This window comes from Poecilia latipinna, unplaced genomic scaffold (assembly GCF_001443285.1).
Source record: "Poecilia latipinna isolate Pla-1442-1.1 unplaced genomic scaffold, P_latipinna-1.0 Scaffold2150, whole genome shotgun sequence".
Classification (NCBI taxonomy): Eukaryota; Metazoa; Chordata; class Actinopteri; order Cyprinodontiformes; family Poeciliidae; genus Poecilia; species Poecilia latipinna.
Genome location: NW_015114766.1, coordinates 49,144 through 70,380, shown reverse-complemented (window position 1 = coordinate 70,380; position 21,237 = coordinate 49,144). Strand labels below are relative to the sequence as shown.

Below are 21,237 nucleotides of genomic sequence, written 5' to 3'. Positions count from 1 at the left end.
TAACAAAAAAAAGTTGATTCATGTTTGTCTGCTGTACTGCTTGTAGTCTGATAGATTTTGCAGCTGTTAAAGTAAAATATTATCTTCCAGTTGGTGGCGGCAGTGCGTCAAAACATCTATTGCTAACCACCATTAAACAAGTAGAAGAAGAAAGAACAGACATTCCTGCCCACCCCCCAGGAAGAAGAAGAAGGTAAACATACAATTGATACGCCACATAATGCCAGCGTGAGAAAAACTATTTATTTGCTTGTAGTTATGTCAAGCTGTTCACCTGCCCCGTTAACTTTACCGCAGTGGGAAGGAGACTGTCGGAAAATTCGTTTTATTTATTTAGCGAATCCAACATCGTTCAGGTTGAGCAGCTGTCTGCAGGTAAAATATTCAGATCTGGTCGCGTAATTTGATTAAGATTTAGTTAAAGACAATATCTAAACTTTAAATTTGTGTTACAATTGTCAAACACACATTTTTCTATTAACTGCAGTCAAATAACATAATTCCGAGTTTCATCTCCTTTATGCCAGGATCCAGTAATTCCACTGTATTTAGGAGCTGATCTCCTGTCCAATACTGACATCCGGGTGGAAAACCATCCCAGGTACCATGCCAAGTTTGCCAAGAAAGGACTTGCCACTAAAGTACACTTTTCCTCAGGTAAAATGTACAACTGAACATATTAAAGTCCATTGAAAATCTCAACACCATGGCTATGGCAGTGTTGGCTATTATTATCTTACTTTTTTTTAAAACCTATTTTATTGTTTGTTTGTTTGTTTGTTGCAGCATTCAGATTCCAGGGATTGAGGGTTCCTGCTGCAAATAACAGCTTGTGGTTTTACAGCATTCAAGGACTTTTCCGCTTAGCCTTTGAAATATACAATAAGCAAGAGCAGCTTGCAGTGTTGGAGAATTTCCAGGTACAAATGCATGCACATTAACCTTATGATAGATTATTTTCTACAGTTCTGGTCATAATTTTACGTAAACTAAAAAGTGAGCCATTTCTTTGAAAATATCTGAGTATCTTTCACCAAATATCAGTTGGGATATAAGTATATAAGCATATATATTTAGAGAAAATCTGCAGTATCTTTAGATGTTAGTATTAAAATAATTAAAAGCCCAAAATTATATTTATTTCATGATAGGAGTATGTACATTTCTTACAAGATGTGTTTGTGTAGATTCTCAGTTGTTTTGGATGTGACACTCCTAGGGAAGTGGACTTCTCTTGTTTCCTGAAAACGTTTCATGTCTCAGCCGAAAGACTTCTTCAGGGTTGAAACATCTTCAAGAAACAAGAAGAGTGGCTTCTGTTTCATCTGACTCTTACTGGACATGTGTAATGTATAATTCAGATTGTCTTTTCGTCGCAGAATGTTTGGAAATCACAGATGAACGAAAGCCCACTGGAAATGAATTACAGCCTCAATGTGCAGCTTGACATTCCAGCGTCTCCAAGCGTGGCTGACAGAGATTTGGAAATACCTGGACACGATTTTAGCCAGATCGACGGGAACGTCATGCATGCATCTGCTGAAGACGCAGCTGATACAGCAGCAGATCACGATTATTGTACTTTCACCAAACAAAGCTGCCAAACTGAGCAGATCCATCCCGCTGTAGCCGCTCTCAGAGAAAAACTCCACCACTTGGACGACCAACTCCGCTCTCCCCCTCAAGGCCGCACAGATCGCCTGGAAACAATGTTGCTGCTCTTAGAGAACATTGATCGATGCATGAATGGGAGCCTAGATGAAAAGGATGCAACTGAAGCTGCGTTAGCACTGCTGAACGCTGAAGACTGGGCTAAAGACTCTGTGTATTCGAGTTACATGCTTACTTGTATAGGACGGTGGATCGGGCAGCAGTTTCATGCAGCCAACAGCAGCATCAGCCAGAAAGTGGAGAGTTTCAAAGTTCAGCACATCGAACAGATCAGTGATTTGCCACCAGCAGAGGAGCTGGCTGCAGAACTGTTTCCAGAGGCTATGCAGACTCTGCTGCTGCACTGGATGGGCTTGTGTGATGAGTCGACTGAAGGAAAGAGACGCAGCGAATATCCAATCCTGCTCCTTATTCTGGAGTTTGCGAACCATAACCTCATTACCGGTGTCGCTCACGTGCTCTACTCAACTCTTATATGTAAATGAGAGAGGATTTCCATAGAGCTACCAACATAATACCTGCACAACTCTTATAGATGACATGTTTGTGTGAAGCACTTCTGTCCAAAGGATAAATCATTTCCAGTCCTAAATTTGTGGGATCATTGTAGGTTATAGTTTGGTTTATAAACTGTCTATGAAAACACTTCATTCATAGAAATACTTTACTGTTTATAATATAACTTGATTTTGGCAAAGCATAAGTTGCACCTGTATGGTCTTGTTTTTTTTGTGGTAATTTTGCATCAAAGAATAGGAAGTAGTTTTTCCAAGTCCCAGAGTTTTGCATTAGCCTACAATTGTCCTCAAACTCTGCTTTTCTTGAACACTTATCCTAATATTGTGCGCAATATTAGGAGAATGTGGAATATGTTATTGCACTGACTTAAATAAACAAATACTCAACTAAACCATATTCATTTCTTTCTGCATTGGATTAATTGTAAACATAGTCCACAAAAAGTGAGTAATCTGTGCTGCTCCTGCTTAAAAGAAAGAAAAAAAAAACTGCATCTGGTTACATCTGCTGTTTTGGCAAAGAATGAAAACAGTGTTTTGTTTTTCTCAAGTGGTTCTAAAACATTTTATAATGAATTGAACCCTGAATCCATGGTACTTTATTCAACAACACAGTTGATGTAAATGGTCTTTATTTTATATAACTCTATCAAGTCCAGAAGACTCCAAAGTGCTTCACACACTACATTCATTCACACACTGATGGTGGCAGGCTACTGGAATGCAGCCAGTTATTCCGGTTCTGCTTTTCTTTGGGATATTATCTGGGTTGTCTAGTAGTTAGTAACTTTTTGGATAAAAGAAAGTAGCTTTACTGTACCTACTTTTTACTTCTACTTGACTGATGTTAGTTTGAAGTACAACTTAAGTTACCTCACTCATTGAAAAACAAACCTGTTCATAAACGTGCTCATATATCAATGACCATCAATCCCCCCCCCCCCCAAGACATATTAATGTAGCAGAATCTGCTGTTGGGTCATCAAATATAAAATAGAGGCTCAGAACTGTTCAGCGCCTCAAAGGACAATTTAACATTCACCCATGACAACGTAACTTTTTCAATGCCACATTATCAACTGAATGTGGTTTTGTAGGACACAAAGTGATGCATGAAACCCTTTTCCAACACAAAATTTATTATATGAATGAGTGAAACATTTCAAACTCATTTCTATCCAAAGCAGTCCAGGAGACAAGTGTTTATAACAACCCATGATTGATTTCCCCCAATGAGAAGTGAAGACGGGGGAGTCCTACGATGCTACCGTGTCCTTTGCTAAATGAATGTAAACAGCGTCAACTTAAACCACATCGTACTCCGACAACCACACATCAATATATTTGTTTTTTATAAAAAAGAATCACATTATTAAAAGGAAATATCTACTTCTCCTCCGCATCCACCAGTCAAGATAATTCCTCCTTTTTCCCCGCAGACGGAAAGATTAATAAACGCCAAGACAAACTCAGCGTCTCACTATATACACGTTACAATTTACGAGGCTTTTGTCTATAAATAATATACAGATTCAGAGCAACATCCATGCAAGCTCGAGGGCTGGCAATGAATTATGTGATGAGATGAGGACGAGTGCCGAGGTTTGGCACTAGATTGAATCCATCCCACGAGAGAAAGAGGAGGAAAAGCCGAGTCCCATTCCTCTCTGGGTGTGAGTCTGAGATCGAGCCATCTCGTACTGAACGTCGAGGTTCTTGAACATCTCCTCTTGTTTCTGAAGAGTCTTTAAGCCTTCATCGTTGAGTTGTTTGGTAGCTTCTGCATCATCCTCACCCTGCAAACACATGAAATATCCTTTTTACTCTAAATTTAAAACTCAAAAAGTGGTTTAAAATGTGAAAGAAAGTAAGAGGTTTACCTTAATGCCCATTAGCTTACGAAATTTAACATTCTGGTCCTTGTTTCCAAAGTTCAGTTTCTCCCACAACTCAGCAGTTTGTGACTTTTCCTAAGAAAGCACAAAATCAAAATATAAAAATCTCTTGGTAAACAATCGTCAAATATATTCACAAGTTTCCAGAAAAACAAACGTACCCCGTCCTTCTTCCCCTGCCATAGCATTTTCCTCTTTTTCTCCTGTTCTGCAAACTTCATGGGGTTGACAGCAGACGGGTTGTAGTAACTGGGCACAGCAATGCCAGTCTCTGCAAGGGTTTTGGCTTGAAGCGCTGCCATCTGTGCAGCCATGGCGATCTGAGGGGTGACCTGCGTCCCAGAGGCCAGAAGGGCGGCCACGTTCAGGGCAGGGTTCGAGGTGGCCGCCGCAGCAGCGGCTGCAATTGGGGCGGCCACAGCTGAGGACAGAATGATGAGCGTTAGCACCAGAACCTGACCAGAAAGATCAACATTGTAATAATACATCACCTGCAGCCATTTCCTGCTGTTGCTGCTGCTGTTTCTCCAACATTTCTTTCTCTTTCTGCTCCTGTAGTTTCTTGGCTCTCTCTAGTCTGGAAGAAAAAATAAAAAAAACATTGACCTCTGCAGCCTCAGAACAAATTCTTGTGAATTTACATCCAATTTACAAAAACTATCCTTTACCTTCTGGCTAAAGCCTCTTGTGCGTCCATCGCTGTGTTTCGCCCACGGAAGACCAGAGGACTAATAGACCTGCTTAGACTCTTTCTGTGCACTTTCTCGACCCTCTTCTTTCGCTCCCTGAAGCAGTGATCAATGGAAAATGAGGATGAATAGTTTGGGTACCCCCACTTTCCTGCCCAAACGATTTGATTTTATGACACTCGCCTGCTTTTGCTACGACTTCTGCTGTGGTGACGATGTTTGGTTCTGGAACCTGAACGAGACCGAGCTTTCTTCTTCCTGTCCCGGCTGCGTGATCTTGACCGCCGCTGATCCCTGCTTCTGCTGTGATGCCGTCTGTAGTAAAGAATAAAAATAAACAAATTACTGTAAAGAAATCGTAAACAAACAAAAATCCAAGAGATTACACAAATACAGCCATAATTTTATTAGAGCTGCAACAATCCTTTATTTTATTCATTACTTTGTTGACTACTCGATTAACTGGATAGGTTACTTTAAACCTAAATCTGAATATATATGAAAAGAGTTGCTTACTTGTCAGTCGGACTAACCTCTCTTTTGAGTGTGACCTGGACAAGCTCCGCCCCCTCGAAGACTTCCTTTCCTTCCGCCTGGACCGGTCTTCTCCGTTCTCTGCTGGATGTCTCTCAGGCTCTTGATGATCGTCTGATTTTCTGTGAGATTTTGATGGCTTCTCTGAATCCCTTTTTCGTGCCTGTTTTAAGAAGAAGTTGTCTCTTTCAGGAAAATAGTGCAACAAAAAGAGTTAGTACCATGGCTTAGAGCAGAGAGTTTGTAAAAAAAAAAAAAAAAATCTGACAAGACGAATTGACCTTGTCATTTCGAAACCCATCTTTAAGAAACAACAACATAATTCTCAGATCATGACTGTATTATAAGTGGGTATTTCTGAGTATGCACTGTTTTGGCTGTGCTGTTAAGGAGACCAAAGTATAGCAACAGTAACAAATGAAGCCAGCATTTCTGGAACTTTCTGCTAGATTTAATGATGTGCATGCAAATGTTAAATTCTGACTATCAAGGCAGAAACTTCGAAGTAGTGTTAAAAATTCATTAACAATTCAATGAAACTTAAACACTCTGAATTGGACCAACTTAGAGGTTAAAATAGGGATGAGCATCTAACTGGTTTTTTCTTTAAGTATAAAGCATTTTGAGATTCAGTGAATGCCCATTCCTAGCTGCAAGAGATGACAGAGTTAATGCCACTTTTTCTACAAACATTGTGAGACAAATAGGAGTTTGAATGGCAGATAGTTACCTGTCCCAGTAGTAGGCATATTATTTTGCTATGTCAGCAGGGTCCTCTGTTCAGTCTCTTCGTGCATTAGCACGCTGAGTATGATTTATTGTAGAAATGTTATCATGTGATCTCCACACAGGATTTAACAAAAATAAAAGGAAAAAAAAAGCTATTTTTCACCAATTTATGTTTACAATAATCACAGATATCCAAGGACACAAGCTTCCTGCGATACATGTGAGCATTAAGAGGGCAAAGAAATATCCTTTTGACATGAGCCTGTAGTCCTTTTTTTTTTTCTTTGTTCTGAGCTTTTCTATCATAAAAATGTCGAACTTAGGCACCAAATACTCACCATGACCGAAAACTAGCAACTATGGTGCTTTACAATCAAATTAAAAATGTTTTTCATTAAATTAAATGAATATATTAATTACCTCTTTGCTCCTGCTCCGACTTCGTCTGTATTTTCTGTCACCTAGAAAAGACAGAACGCAGTTTTCCCAACTGATCAGAACATAAGTTATGGAACCCATTTGGCAACAATTGCATAACAATCCCACATACAAAAAGGCTCTGAGGGGAATAGACAACTGACAGTATGTAACATGCTTACATAACAATATATTTTAAGTAACTTTAGGCATTTCAAAAACTCTACTGGTAATATTTTGGAATCTAATGGCCAGCTGTGTAAAACCTTTCTAGTAGAGACCATGCACCTTTTCTAAGCACTTACGTTTTCGGTCCCTGGAACGCGACCTTGACCGTGAATGGTGGTGTTTGGAGAATCGGGGAGACCTAGAAGATTCCATGCTGTGCTTTCTTCTGTGATGAACTGGAGAACTCGATCTGTTCAACTCTGCAGAGTCGTCGCTTGCCTGAAACAAATGGGTTGATAAGTAAAACCAGCAGCAGATCAATCTATTTACATAGAATAGACTACAGAGTAATACAATAGCCTAAAGTGCTGACAGAACAGAAATAATGGCAGTATCGTAAATATTAAAGGGTTTACTTTGCTCTTATCACTCTCTTTATTTTACTTGAGTTTTTCATCATGATCAGCTCCTGTGATATTTTCAATATATTTAATAAATTTAACTACGCCCTCTTCACTGTCTCTCGCTAAATCTCAAAATTTCAGTCTACTAACTCATCTGCCGAATAAACATCGGCCAGATTCCACCAAAAATGGAAAATATTGGAACCATCAATTTTAACTCGTATTTAATTTTTTTAGATTAAGATTTGGACTTGACATAGTGATTTATTTAAAAAAAGAACACATGCTGGAAACAACTTTATTTTCATGCAGTTGATTCTCCGTTTCTGTTTGTTTAATTGAATAACAACAGCATTACAAGGGCCGTTAATAATTACTATATTAACCAAAAAACGCAGAATATTTAACACATTATTGAAATAAAACTTTTTTAAAAGTTTGGGCCACATCCTATCACACTTTTCCATCTGAATTTAGTAACATAACTCCAAACTTTCAGCCATTAACATTTCTTAAAGATTTAACTTTCAGGCTGCATACACAGTCTTAGTACCAATTTAGAGTTTTTTGCGGTGCCCTTTTGTATGAATTAATTTGTTTAGACAAACAATAACTTAAAAGAAACTGTCAACACACCTATTTAATGACTGACAAATGTCATTAAATTTAGTCCAATATCACACATTCACTAAAAATAAGTCTCATTATCTCAAAACACACATTATGAACATATTACAGGTACTAAGCCTGTTCGAGCTAGCGGTACAGTGCGTATTTATTTAGACCTGAATGGCGTTTTATTAGGCTAACTTTACAGTTACAGCCAGAGCAATAACATATTAAAGTGCACGAAAGCTGTACATTTTAGCGTGTGTTAATTGGCTGGTTCATTTAGTTTCAAAGCCGTAATTTGGGAAAGGGAATTTAAATATGTGCTAACAGCTAATATTGTTTTTCTATAGCCAGTAGCCATGATGTCGCTAGGCTAACAACCATTGACCGTCGCCATCTTTAAGAAAAAAAAATCTGCACCACATAGTACATTTTTACCAATATTTTTGCTAAAACCGCTTATGTTGAGCACATATTATTGTAGTTGACCTATTAGTACTTACCGACATAATCCGGGATCACCAATTTATATGGAATAAATCCGTTTTGAAGCGGTTCAACGCAAAACGGGAGAGGACTTTACTTCAGGCAGGTCGATGTGTTCCTCAGCTAGCTACTGTGCTAAGGTTGCCAGTTTCTACCGTAAATATGCTTTCATTGCACTAAGATCGTCAGTGTTGTTAAATAATGCATAGAAACGGGATCATTAGAAATGTTTTAAACATATGTTTCAAAGTAATATGAATATAAATATAATGGGTATTTATTCCATTGACGAAACAAATAAAATAAGTCCTTTAAAAACCGCTGAACAGGTTTTTGCATTTGAGCACTAGTGCCCTTTGACAGCAGTGTTTTGACATAATACGTCTAATTAATTTTTATAATGCTGTTGCATGTCAAAATAAACTGATTTGATAGAGAATGAAAAAGCATTGGATGTAATGAAAAAGTTACTTTTGTAAATATAACTATGTAAATCAAACCTGGCAACGCGGAATGGGCGCAATTGCTTTTTACCCTTCAATGATTTAAACAGGCTCAAATAAGCCTTCACATTAGTTGTATTTTTAAACGAATTCCCTTTGATATATTGAAATGTATACATTAAACAAATTCAAAATTAAAGTGTGTGTCGTTGTGTGGACAATGAACGTATATCATTATTAAATAAGCATTGCTTTTCGTGAGCTGTTTGAGAAGATGCACCTGGAAGACAAAACGCAGGGTCAAAAACCAAAGTGACTCCTAACGACTATACAACGACCCGCCAAATTCTAAAGCTAATGTTGTGGACTCGCATATTTTAGTCCTAGAAATAACACGTACAGCGATCATTCGCCGTTAACGTCTACATATCCCATCGGATAGAAGACGACAGCTTTGATATGAACGCCTGCTCTTAATTGGTTTCAAAGTTTATCGCTGAGGTTTGTTTTATCGTCAGGGTAGCGTCAACATTCACTTGGATTAGTAGAGGGTCAACTAGTGTACGGAACATTTCGAGACACATATTTATCTGTTTTTCATATTTTGTCTTAGTTTTAAGAAATGGCGACGTGGAGTGACGTTGAGCTCCTGACCAACGAGGACACAAACACAGTCCGCCTGGACAGTGTGTCAGGAGAGGAACATGGAAGCGGCTTGTATCAGGTTGACACTTTGGTCAAAATCTCCTCCTTCGATAAGGTAATTAGTGCAAATGTTTGCATTACAAGAACTTGGTCATGATTTCTTGAAGTCCTTGTGCTTTGTTTATTCCTAATACACTTTTGACCAGGGGCGTAGCTAAGATTTTTGCTTCCCATCAAGAAGGGTTCCACTCATCCTAAACTGGATTTACGATTTGCTTTATTCATTTAATTTATTATTTGCAATTTTTGGAAGCTCTAAATATAAATCATATTAATCTTAATGAGGTTTTTAAGTCTTTAGTTGAACTGCCAAAACTCTGACTCTTCTACATTGCAGCCTGCCATTGTTTTGAGATGAGTTATTAGGAATGCTTTTTGCAGGTTCCTGCAGACCCCCAGCTTTTCTCCTTTGGTTCTTCCAATTGGAGTATTGTTGTCATTGACAAGACGGTGATTCTATTTGATCAGAACTATCAGACCATTCTTCTCCTTCTCCACTTTGGTAAATGATTACTTGTTTTCTTTTACCAGATCAGTTGGCAAAAATTATTGTTGTTCACTTTCTGTTGAATTTAAAGTTAAATAACTGTTTCACCGCATTTGGTGTTAAGACCTTAAAAGGCAAAATGTCCAAATCAAAATGAGTAGGTCAGAACTCAAAGAAAACTATAAAGCCTGTCTATAATTTGTTTTGTTTTTTTTAGAAACGGATGTGGATACCATTGATGTTTGCCTTGATGGACGATTTTTGGTGGTCTGTGAAAGAAATGGAAACCTTCATTTGATCTATGTTCCACACAAAAGAATCCTCTTTACCAGAGTAAGGGAGATTGTTTTTCTAATGTGGTCATTGAGTTAGAACATATTATTTGTAATGGATTTACATTAAATATCACCATCTAATTTGAAAACGACATTTTTGTTTTTATATTTCTTCCTCAGAGGAACAACTAGAATCTGTCTTTTTTTTTGTCTCTCTCCTCTCAGTTTTTCTTTCTATGTTTCATCTCTGTGCTGCCTTGTGTTTGAAATTTGCAGGCTTTGGTTCAAAAACCATCCAGTGAAGACAAGAAAACCTACCGCTATCTCATCCTAAATGAGGACCAGTCATCTTCTGGTAAAGTTTTTATACTATTTAGAGCAGAATCTCTAATAGACATTGTGTATTTCTTGTAATTTAGTGAATATTTTGGCACAAAGTGAAGTGATATATATATATATATATATATATATATATTTTTTTTTTTTTACTAGAAATCTCAAATCTTGTTTCTTGTGACAGGGATGTACCATGTCTTTCTTCTTATTAAGGATGGGTTTTTCCACATTTCAAACCTCGCTTTGACAAAGATCGAGACAGGTATTGAATATTTATGTTGGATTTTATGCAGTACTTATTTGGAGCCACTCTTTAAACACAGTAAACTATATTTTACCCTTTTACTATGCAAGCATGTGAAAATATGGACGTGGGAGCTTTGAAAGAGGTGAGCTAAGGCCCTTTTTCTCCATTACGCGACAGGATAATTAACAAAACCCCAAACAACTTTAAATGACACATAAGTAACAATCTCTCTTTCCCATATTCAGCTCCAGAGTCTCATCAGGGTAGACTTTTGCTCTACTGAAGATTACCATGATGAGGGCTGCAGTACAGCAGTGATCTTCAGTCTTGGCCTTGAAATCAATCTAATTATTGGGGTCAGTGTGCAAAAGAAGTGTTTGATTTACTCACTGTATCTGTGTATTATCATTGGATTCATGCAAATAGAAGCAAAGTGAAATCTTTGAAAGTAAATCAAAAATTTACTGTCATGTCAAAACTTGGCAGGGGGACAAAGAAAATATTGTGACTCACTGGAAGATGGATCCTGTTCAGGCAAAGATGTGTTTTGCTCAGTCCATCAACAACAGCCTAATTCCTGGTAAGGTGATTGTTTTGCAGAATCATGGTTTTTATTATAAAAGTTTTAAATTGTAGGCAAGTCAGTGCAATGCCTTGAAAAAGATGACTCTACAAATATTGACTACCAGGGACTAAACACCAGTTCATTCTCCTGCTTCTCAATGATGCACCATAATGTATTTATCTGAACTATAAGTGCACACAAAAATATGCTGAAGTTTACGCTTAGAAAGTATGAAAAAGTTCAGTTTATGAATAAGTTTGCAAGTTTGCAGTGTGTGGTCTGTCAACGTGTGCAGAATGCTTCATACGCTTAAAAAAAAAAGAAACTGCATTGAAGCTAGCTAAACTATCTAACAGAAATGTCTGACACACAAGTAGAGGTGGAATGGTAATGAGCTTCTTGTTCTTACCTTGCGTCTTATTTTTACAGGTGTGAGAAAGCTGGTAGTGATGGAAAATCTGTTGTATATTTTGGACTCCGAGGTGAGTTCGATGTTTTAGGGTCTTTAAGATTTGCTTTGCAGGCGGCAGATTGAATGTTTTACATTTGTGTTGTAAATTTGCATCAGGATGTTCTGAGCGTTTGGGACCTGCATTTTCTTGTCATGATCCGCTGCTGGCCAGAGCTGGCCATTCACGACTTTGAACTAACCACGGAGTGTGGCTCTGCCTCCATGGTGATGTAAGTATGAGTCTGCCGTAATAAAGTCGTGCAACTCTCTCTACACATAGAGATGTGTCTCTGAAGTCCAACTTATTGTTTGCGCGCATAACCTTGGCCAGTGTAGCAAATATAAACCTGAATCTTTACGCCAAGCTGAATGTTTTCTGTTGCTGGTTGCAGCCAAGACAAGAGCAGCATGAAGATGATTACTCTGACGAAGCAAGACAGCAGTCAGGTGGCTGCACAGTTCCCTCTGAACAAACTCGGAAAGCCAATTACCGACTGCTTTTCTGAAGATCTACTGCTTTTTTACTTTTCAGATCAGCTCCCTTCAAATCAGATGTCTGCCCTCCATGAGTGTCTGCTACTCTCTTGACGTCTCCTCGGTCTCCTGTCTTGTCCAGATGAAAACAAACATGGTGAGCAAGTCGAACCTTTTTCAGGCATAACATAAGAGTACGCTGTACAATATCTACCAACATTACAATGAATTTTGTTTCCATTTAGGATACAATTTATTTGGTCGAGGGGATTTGTGAGAACCCGGAAAGGTGAGACGCTGTGTGTTATTTTCAAAAAAATGTCAGCCGTCGCTTGCATGTTTTTACAATGAAGTTTTATTTTTCTTAAATTCTCTCCGCACGTAGCCGAGGAGAGGCTGTGGTATCTGTTGTTGTCAGATGTTTCACTGAGGCTTTACCCGAGAACAGGTACCCAAGTATGATCTGATGGATTTCTGGGTGGACTGTGTGTCGTAACCCACAAGACTAATATTAGATCCGTGTTTTCCTTCCCTGTTTCTAGGCTGAGCAGGCTTCTGCACAAACACATGTTTGAGGAGGCCGAAAAGTTTGCGATTACATTTGATCTTGATTTGGAGGTAAATGCATGTGTTTTGTAAATGAAAGTAACGTAACAGCATTTCTGGTGTTGCGTTACATACAGCAGAAATGCTCCTCCAAACTCTAGAGTTTCTCTGGAGCTTGAGGGGACGAGTCTGGAAGATATATTTCAAATATCTTGAAACATGTTTCAAGATATTGAAGAAATATACATACGGTTGACTGTTGCTTGTAATTATTATTTTTTTCCTTTCTTTGTTCAGTGGGAGTATTAGTAAAAGTACATTTATTTAAAAATATGAATATATATGGAGATATGTGGGGTTTTTTTAGTCTTACAAATGCAGTACTTAAAGTACTAGTGCCCTGTTCAATAATGAGTGAGTTTTATTCTTTAGAGTAAGTATCTGTGTTTAAGGTACTTTTGCTAAATTCATTCAGGTTCTCATTGTTTTTTTTTTGTTTGTTTGTTTGTTGTTGTTGTTTTTTTTTTTTTTTGAGACTTTTTTTTTATCGTGAACACTATAATTGCAACAATATGTAATGATTAAAATTTCAAGTTCATCCAATCCTACTTTTAAGTGCAGATACTCCACAGGATGTGATGTTATGGGCTTATTTCCCCCTGGAAGCCTTGTTAGAGTAAATGCTATTTATGAAGTCTTTAAATACTAGGGGTTTTTAATACAAGTCTGAAGGACTATTGTGGTCAGTCAGTTGGATAATTATGGAAATATCACCAGTTCATCAGAACAGCTTTTCCACAAGTAAAGCAGGTTGAAGAAGAAGGTTGCACAAAGCATCGAATCAGGGTTTTGTTCCGTGTGAGGTCATGCTACTGCAGCTGTCTTTTTACACTTGAGTTTTGTGCTTTTGCTTTGGTTGGTTTGCTGCTCTGATGAAGGTGGTTGTGGGCTGACGGTTTTATTTTTGTGCAGCTTGTTTACAAAGTGAAGCTTGACTTTGTGCTGGAGCAGCTGGCCTCGGCGTCAGTGGGTGGATACGGACAGGAAGTCTGGTCCGAACTCGTAGATGAGGCCAAGACAAACCTGATGAAAATCACAGTACGTTTTTGTTTTTGTTTTTTTTTTGACTCTGGTTTCTATCTAGATTATTTCAGTATACGAATGCTGACGCTAACAGAGGCTGTCTCTGTTTCTGCAGGATGAGCAGTATGTGGTGGACTATTGCCTCAAAGCTCCGTGGCCGACCTTTGACACCGCAGAGAAGATGCTAAACCACGCTGCCTCTCGGTACGCCTCCTTACAGATCCAAGAGGCCTTGGCTCGACTGGCAACGTTCTGCAGCCTCCATGGCGTGGAAAACTTCAAGTAAAATCAATGTCTTATTCCCTTACCTCTTATATTTTGTCATAAAGCGTGCGCCTTATTTTGTGTGTACGGTTTGTTGCATATTTCCTCCGTGTTACTTGGTGTGCTGCTCTGTCACCTGCAGCGGGATCGCGTGGATTGAGTTTCTGAACAGCACCGACATTCTGGGAGACGTTCTGACCCACCTGAGAGAGGGAGACATGAGGGGCGCACAGCTCCTGTGGCTGAGATACGAGGTAGCACGAATAATTCGAGAAAGGCTTTGTTCACGCAACAACAGCAGGGCACTTAAAGCTGCACTTCGGAAGCACTTTCGAGACATTTCTGTGGACTTGATGTGTGATTCTGCAGGGACAGATCGCTTTGGAGTTTAAGGAGAAGAGTCTGGAAGCAGTTCTCGGTGCCATCCCAGAGGACCTGCCATCCCAAGACCTCTGTCCTTGGTTTAGGACAGTTTTTGTCCCTTTTGTGAGGAGAGTCCTTCCAAGAGGACAGGTGGAATGACTTCACTTTCAAATAAAAAAAAAAAAAAAGTACCTTCCTTTGTGTATGAAGCTTATTCAAGTTAAATAATCTTTCTTGTAGAGAATCCTGGCTAAATGGCTCGAGCTGAAAGCAAGAAATCTGGAGTTAACTGAAAAGGTAAATTAGACGATCATTTCATTTAATTAAATAATGATTACTGTGACATTTTGTTAGATTTTTGGTGTGTCTTTAGTTACACTTGGTTATGAATTATTGCAGTAGCATATTTAGACACTGTGTAGAAATTTCTTCAGATTTCTTAAGGTAATGGTATGAAAAAAGCGACTTATAATACGGATTAATTGTGATGAATTTAATAATCCTTCAGGGGTCTTGGCCTCAGAATGGGCTGGATTTGGCCATTATTGGGCTTCCCTCTTTATGGACCTGGATGAAATCCATTGTAAGAGACATTTTTATTGTATTTTCCTCACCCTGACGTACAAATTGAATATTTGAATATTTATTTTTCTGCTAACCGTGTCTCTGAAGGATGACAGTGATGGTGCAAATGAGCTGCAGAGCCTCAGATCTCTTGTGTCCAACCTCCGTCAGCTGCTGGACCTTCACCACAAGTACAGCTGCAGGCTGTCGCTCTCAGTCTTTGAAAAGGTTTGCTTGTTGTTGGAGATTTGCTCTGTCCAGACTTAACAACGGATTATGTCTTCGACCGCTATTAAAGTTGCGGCCCAGTTTGAACAGGGTTCAGTGGCAGTCTGAAAAACACAGGAATTTCACAGAAGTATTTTCCAGGTCTAGATAAGTTTGGATAAAGAAGTTCCCGTTTTTTATTCCTTATTGCATCTGTTTAGGGCTGCTTCCTTCCTTCTTTCTTTGTGTTTTCTAAGTTATTCGCTCCGTCATTGTGTTCTTCTTTCTTTTGTATTTTTGTCCTTCCCACGTCCCATCTTCCTAAATTTAATTCCAAGTATGTAACTCAGACTCACTTTGTTTCTTATGTTTTGTAAATGCTTTAATAATGTTTTTCTGCGTTATTCAGTTGCTGCATATACTAAACGTTATTTACGAGGGTTTTTTTCCCCCCACCATTAACAGGGAAGCAGGTTGAGTGTGGCGTTCTTCATGCTGGACAAAGTTCCAGCTCCAGAGCTGATTGCCGCCACAGTGGAAAGAAGCGTTCGGCCATACGCCGAGGAGCACGCGCTTCCTTTTGATGAGTTACTGCTACAGTACATTAAGGTAAAACGCCTCTACCAATAAGCACCATTTTAACCAAGATTAAATATATATTCAGTTAAACAGATATTCTAACTAAAAAGAAAAAAAAATACAGCATTTATTTAATAAATGTAAACCCTTATTTAAATACTTGAATTATTTGGAATAACATCAATTCTCCAGTGTCACATTTATTTATGATCCTTTTCTGCTGCATATATTCAAATTACATCTTACTCAGACAAAAAGCATCATCACAGCTGAAAAATATCCTTTCATATTTGACAATGCAAAGAACTTTTTTTTTTTATTAATCCACACTTTTTTTTATTAAATACATTTAGAAATTCAAAGAGGTGTAAACAGAGTCTGGAATTTGCTTTCATAATTTTCCAGGTCTGAATAAGAAGAGAACAGATATAGTTAAGTATGCAGAAATGTATGATTTAATTTACCTGTTAAATTTTCTAAAAGTTTGCTATTGCTTAATAAATGCTGTGGTTTTTAATTGACTTATGTTACATGGCTCAATTTCAATTTAATTCAGTTTGTTTATAGAACGCCAGTTCACAACGCGTCATCTCCAGGCCCTTTAAGAAACAAAAAAAGTCATATTTGCTCAATTATTCATCTTTGAGTTTACATTTTATCCATTTGTGTTTTGCTTTTCAACTTGCTGACTGATTGCACCTTGTTGTTTTTTTTTTTCCTCTCATAACAACCCTAAATCTGTTGATTGGTTGATCTGCAATTTCACAGTCGATCAAAATACCAGACCAGGCACTGCTATTTTCTGAGATGGTACAAGGAAAATAAAAGTAATAAAGTTCACAAACTTTGCCTTTTTAGACTAAGAGACCTCATTCCTTATTTGATTATGCCAAAAGTTATAGATTTTGAAATAGAGATGATCTAAATTAGTCCATAAAATCATTGGGCAAAAACCACAGCCTTATTCTTCCAGCTGGTTCAAAGGTGAAATATCCAGAATTTTATCAAAACAAACAAACAAAAAAATCCAGATTTGAATCATGAAATGTATGAACTTTTTGTAGAAGCAAATATATAGTAACTTCTTCCTAAGCTAAATGTTTCTATTGTCATTAAACGCCCTCTCTGCTGTGTTTTTCTCCAGGATCTGCTGGAACGCTGCAGTTCTCAGACCACAACCCTTTTCACTGGATGGGAAGGCAAAGCAGTGGCTGTGCTCAGCTGCATGACTGACACTGATGTGAGTTAAGCACATCACACACATCACAATGCACATCTAACTTCATTATGTTGGATGGAAGAACGTCAGCTCTAGCAGCAGAAAAAACGAATGCAGACAGAAGAAAGTCTGAAGTTGTAAAAATCTGCTCCCAGCTGAAGGTGGATGCCGTGTTGGAGATCATGCAGAAAGCCGTGGTGCCCTGGAGCAACGTGGTGGAGAGGCTCGTGCAGCAGTACCTGGAGATGGATGGACCAAAGTGCGTTTGTAAAACCCTCACTTCTAGACATTTCTGTCAAAATAAAATCACCAATAAATTGAGATTCAACAGTTTTTTTTTTTTTTTTTTTTTTTTTTTCAGACAGGAGCTTTTGAAGGAGAGCTACCGCCTGATGGAGATTCGGAAGCTTCTCCGTGGCTACGGCATCCGCAATTTCAACCTCTCCAACGGCACTCAAGTTCTGGTAATAACAGATTAATCAACGTTACGAGGCGCGCCTCCGCTGCTTTATAACACCACCAAGCAGCTGCTGTCTGTTGTCTTGTTTTCTGCAGTCACTGATTCGATACATCCTGAAGCAAGACTTGCCCATGTCTTTAGAGGACTCCCTGACCTTAGCAGCAGCTTACAAGCTGCCGACAACACAGATAAATTACCTGTATCTCACCCAGTTGATAGGCCAAGGCAAGGTGAGCTAAAACACGAGTTCTTTTTTTTGTTTTGTTTTTCTTTTTATCTGTGTGCATTTCTGTGGAGTTTGGATAAAGTCTCATGTGCTGCTTTCAGACCGAGGAAGTCCTGACTGTCCTTAAGAGGCTCTCTTCTGCAGAGGCGGAGTGTGTGATCGAGCGACTCACGTCGTGGGCTCGGCTGCAGCTGGAGGATAAAGTCCACATATCTGATGAGGTGGGAGGAGGAGAGGTGTTATGCATTTACTTTTGATTAATATTCCATCTGTATTTATGGGAGGCTTTGGTTGGCGGTTTAAAATGATCCATAAACAACACATGTACAAGCGCTGATGGACAAGAGCTCCCTTTAAACGTGGGAAAAATCTGAAACAGAAGGACATTAAAAAAAACAACCTTACAATATGCATATGATCACTGTTTCCATTAAATGAACTCGATGGTTCTGTTTTCTTGTCTTTACCAGCACAAGAAACACCAGATGGCCGTAGCTCAGGTGATGGTGGAGGCTCTAAAATATCTGCATTTCATTCAGAAACGTAAGTGTTTCAGAAAATGTCATTTGGATACACTTGCATCTAAAAGAAAATTGAGTATCATGAACAAATTGGAGACATTTTGAAACTCGTATAGATTCAGTAGACAAAGCTGAAGTGTTGCAAACATTTTTTTCTTGTAATTTTGTGGATTATGGGTCACAGATGAATATTTTAAGTGTCTTGGAAATTTAGTTAACTAAACGTAAGATCTTTTCACTCCACTGCACATCAGAACATATATATATATATATATATATATCAACGGTCACATGATTAAACTCTGTAGATTTGGCAGCCTTAATGGAGGATCCTGTTTTAACCCGTAGATCCAAGCTGCTCTTCATACTTTTATCCACCAGATGCCTCTAAATAGGACTTCACTAAAAACTTCCAGCCATTTACATTGTTTCTAAACAAGTTTGAAATGCTTCAGAGAGTTTCATTTGGAAAATAGTTTAAAAAAATAAACCAGAGTCTGATATGAAAAACTGCCACAGAACATCTCTGTTCAAACACAATCACAGCTAAAGATGTGAAAATATAGTCCCATCACCCATAAGGATTTCCTATGTTGTTGTTTTGCATTTTAATCTGACAAAAACAACCTGAGTAAATGCATGACTGTACAATAAAATCCAACTAAAATGCTGCATAATGACCATAAAAAGGAAGTTCATCCTCAAAAATCCAGCGGCGTGGCTGAATTAAAACAGTTCTGTGAAAAAGAGTGAGATAAAATTCCTCCACAGTGATGTAAAAAAATACTCATTAATCATCATAAATTAAATAAAAATGCTTGATGGCAGTTTTTGCTCCCAGTGGTGGCACAACCTTTTTATTATGTTTATGGAGCATTTTTTTTTCTTCAAATCTAACTAAATTAATTCATCAATTTGAAATGGCATTTTATTTTTACTCTAGATATTTTTTCTTGTCTGAAAGAAGTAAAATGTGAATCTTTAAGAGGTCAAATAGTTTCTTTTTTACAGATCTTTAGGTTGTAGCCATGGATTTAATTATCGTTACCTTGTTTAATTATCGTTTATTTTCTGGATATTTTAGGTTCCAACAGTCATAGAGATCTGCAACATGCACAAGAAGGTTGTTATAAATTCACACCTACACTAACCAGTCTTAATGCCAGTTTTTTTTTTTCTTCTTATTTGCAGATGATGCTCTTAAAAGCATAGAGTGCAACTCCAACCTCATCATGTTCAAGGCGATCGCACACCTGCAGGTGACGCTCATTATCTGGTGTATTTCTTAATGACATTTCAACTGTTAAGTTGTAACTTGCTGCCTCTCTACCTGATTCCTCAGGAGGATTTTGATGTTTTCTTCACCCCTTCCAACTACGAAGATCCAAACATCAGGAAGCAAATCCAGGATCATCACATCACGGCGTACGAAAACACGCGAGCTCGCCGCTCGTCCAAGGGGGAGGCTCTGTCGGCTCCGGTTGTGGCGAATGATCCCGACGGGAAGACCAAGACCATCTCCACAGAAGCCGGGTTGCGGCGGCTCGGGCGGCAGCTGCAGCGCACCGAACAGGAACTGTGGTCTGACCTCGGCCTGCGGGCGCTGAGGGTGGGGAAGGTGGAGAAGGCCCTGAAGATCCTCAGGTCGGGATGCCAGACGACTTTCCTGTGGATGATCAGAACTCTGTTCAAGCAGTGAGGATCACATAACATTAATGTTTGTCTTTTGTTTGTGTCGTCAGTGAGTTGTATGAGCACCACTCCAACAGCAACACAGGGAAGGTTTTGTTCACCGCTGCCAAGACTTTGTGCCAGATGCTTCAGGCGGATGTTCCCATGGTGATTCCTGAAGGCATGGATTTGCCTGCAGTCATCCACAATCTGGCCTGCCAAGCCATCACTTTGTGCAACTCTGGTAAAATCTGAATGTAAATTTTTCCTACTGGTCAACAGGGTTTTATTTTTGGAAAGGTCAGTCTTTATTCTCACTGGAGCTGAATTTTATGTCACTTTCTGCATAACTTGCATTCATTGGTTATCTCCTTTTTTGTGTGTGTTTCAGATGCATTTTTATAATGTAAATAGCATTAGTACAAAAACATGTAAAAAAAAAAAAGAAAATCCTATAGTAAATTTAAAATACAGCATGCGATCGATTTTATGTTTCAAATTCCCAGAGGATAAATAAATAATTTGTTCCAGATTTGCTGCTGGACTGCCTGGAGCTTTGCAAGTGCACACGGATCGCCATGGATGTGTATCATCAGTGTCAACTATCAGACGACTACGGTTTCATCGCAAAGGTCAGCATTGTTGCTAGACACAGTGGCCTGCAGAAGTATTCATAAGCCTTGAAGCTTTTCACACTTTGACACGTTACAACCACAAACTTTAGTGCGTTTGTTGGGATTTTGTGTAGCATAGACTAACATGAGCATAATTGTGCTGAAGATAACCATCCATCCATCCATCCATCCATTTTCTTTACACCCTTGTCCCTCAGTGGGGTCGGGAGGGCTGCTGGTGTCTATCTCCAGCTAACGTTTCGGGCGAGAGGTGGGGTTCACCCTGGACAGTTCGCCAGTCTGTCGCAGGGCAACACAGAGGCAAACAACCATGCATACACACACACACACACTCGCACCTAGGGGCAATTTTGGAGAGCCCAGTTAACCTGACAGTCATGTTTTTGGACTGTGGGTGGAAACCGGAGTACCTGGAGAAAACCCACGCATGCACAGGGAGAACATGCAAACTCCATGCAGAAAGACCAGGGCTGGGAATCGAACCCAGAACCTTCTTGCTGCAACCATTCCAGATAACCATTCAAAGTTAATTTTGCAAATAAAAATCTGAATAGTGTGGGGGATCCGTGTGAGATTCGAAGACTTTGAATACTTTTGGAAGGGACAATTGAGTTTGCTAAATTTGCCCTGGTAATGTGTGCAGTATGTTAAAGTCACTCTGGTTTATCACAAATAAGTTAATATGAATACCTAAAAAAAAAAAAAAAAAAAAAAAAAAAAAAAAAAAATTTGGTTTTGGTTTTTTTTTGGAAAAAAAAAAAAAAAAAGAGAGTTTTTTTTTTGTTTTTTACAT

The 21,237-nt window shown here is 38.7% G+C and overlaps 3 protein-coding genes across 4 annotated transcripts in view; 2 read left to right on the top strand and 1 right to left on the bottom strand.

Moving 5' to 3' along the window:
* The first annotated feature begins 163 nt into the window (after positions 1 to 163).
* Positions 164 to 2,584, top strand: LOC106936459 (uncharacterized). The gene is made up of 5 exons (XM_015017497.1): positions 164 to 193; positions 298 to 375; positions 528 to 657; positions 787 to 920; positions 1,380 to 2,584. Exon 5 carries the CDS (start codon positions 1,398 to 1,400, stop codon positions 2,154 to 2,156), a length of 759 nt encoding a protein of 252 aa, XP_014872983.1. The 5' UTR covers positions 164 to 193; positions 298 to 375; positions 528 to 657; positions 787 to 920; positions 1,380 to 1,397; the 3' UTR covers positions 2,157 to 2,584.
* Positions 2,585 to 3,621: 1,037 nt separating this feature from the next.
* rsrc2 (arginine/serine-rich coiled-coil 2) lies at positions 3,622 to 8,247 on the bottom strand. The gene is made up of 10 exons (XM_015017496.1): positions 8,141 to 8,247; positions 6,759 to 6,900; positions 6,457 to 6,497; positions 5,307 to 5,470; positions 4,957 to 5,088; positions 4,753 to 4,869; positions 4,576 to 4,661; positions 4,246 to 4,505; positions 4,070 to 4,159; positions 3,622 to 3,985 (listed from the first exon to the last, which is right to left on the bottom strand). The coding sequence occupies exons 1-10, from the start codon at positions 8,144 to 8,146 to the stop codon at positions 3,800 to 3,802; spliced, it is 1,224 nt and encodes a 407-aa protein (XP_014872982.1). The 5' UTR covers positions 8,147 to 8,247; the 3' UTR covers positions 3,622 to 3,799.
* A 127-nt stretch (positions 8,248 to 8,374) lies between these two features.
* The window catches only part of kntc1 (kinetochore associated 1), a 30,679-nt gene continuing 17,816 nt past the window's right edge, over positions 8,375 to 21,237 (top strand). The window contains exons 1-34 of one of the 2 annotated variants that reach the window (XM_015017493.1): positions 8,375 to 9,067; positions 9,180 to 9,326; positions 9,653 to 9,773; positions 9,976 to 10,091; positions 10,310 to 10,388; positions 10,554 to 10,631; positions 10,724 to 10,758; positions 10,862 to 10,972; positions 11,103 to 11,196; positions 11,611 to 11,663; positions 11,750 to 11,862; positions 12,025 to 12,079; positions 12,165 to 12,263; positions 12,352 to 12,395; positions 12,492 to 12,554; positions 12,649 to 12,724; positions 13,625 to 13,750; positions 13,851 to 14,017; positions 14,142 to 14,253; positions 14,369 to 14,512; positions 14,603 to 14,659; positions 14,871 to 14,945; positions 15,035 to 15,154; positions 15,599 to 15,742; positions 16,857 to 16,952; positions 17,087 to 17,190; positions 17,293 to 17,395; positions 17,487 to 17,621; positions 17,719 to 17,838; positions 18,088 to 18,160; positions 19,330 to 19,397; positions 19,481 to 19,782; positions 19,881 to 20,053; positions 20,341 to 20,441. In XM_015017493.1, coding sequence (XP_014872979.1) covers positions 9,189 to 9,326; positions 9,653 to 9,773; positions 9,976 to 10,091; positions 10,310 to 10,388; positions 10,554 to 10,631; positions 10,724 to 10,758; positions 10,862 to 10,972; positions 11,103 to 11,196; positions 11,611 to 11,663; positions 11,750 to 11,862; positions 12,025 to 12,079; positions 12,165 to 12,263; positions 12,352 to 12,395; positions 12,492 to 12,554; positions 12,649 to 12,724; positions 13,625 to 13,750; positions 13,851 to 14,017; positions 14,142 to 14,253; positions 14,369 to 14,512; positions 14,603 to 14,659; positions 14,871 to 14,945; positions 15,035 to 15,154; positions 15,599 to 15,742; positions 16,857 to 16,952; positions 17,087 to 17,190; positions 17,293 to 17,395; positions 17,487 to 17,621; positions 17,719 to 17,838; positions 18,088 to 18,160; positions 19,330 to 19,397; positions 19,481 to 19,782; positions 19,881 to 20,053; positions 20,341 to 20,441 — 3,495 coding nt within the window. In that variant the 5' untranslated portion in view covers positions 8,375 to 9,067; positions 9,180 to 9,188. Of the gene's footprint in view, positions 9,086 to 9,179; positions 9,327 to 9,652; positions 9,774 to 9,975; positions 10,092 to 10,309; positions 10,389 to 10,553; positions 10,632 to 10,723; positions 10,759 to 10,861; positions 10,973 to 11,102; positions 11,197 to 11,610; positions 11,664 to 11,749; positions 11,863 to 12,024; positions 12,080 to 12,164; positions 12,264 to 12,351; positions 12,396 to 12,491; positions 12,555 to 12,648; positions 12,725 to 13,624; positions 13,751 to 13,850; positions 14,018 to 14,141; positions 14,254 to 14,368; positions 14,513 to 14,602; positions 14,660 to 14,870; positions 14,946 to 15,034; positions 15,155 to 15,598; positions 15,743 to 16,856; positions 16,953 to 17,086; positions 17,191 to 17,292; positions 17,396 to 17,486; positions 17,622 to 17,718; positions 17,839 to 18,087; positions 18,161 to 19,329; positions 19,398 to 19,480; positions 19,783 to 19,880; positions 20,054 to 20,340; positions 20,442 to 21,237 lie in introns of both variants that reach the window. The other variant, XM_015017494.1, reaches the window with a different exon arrangement.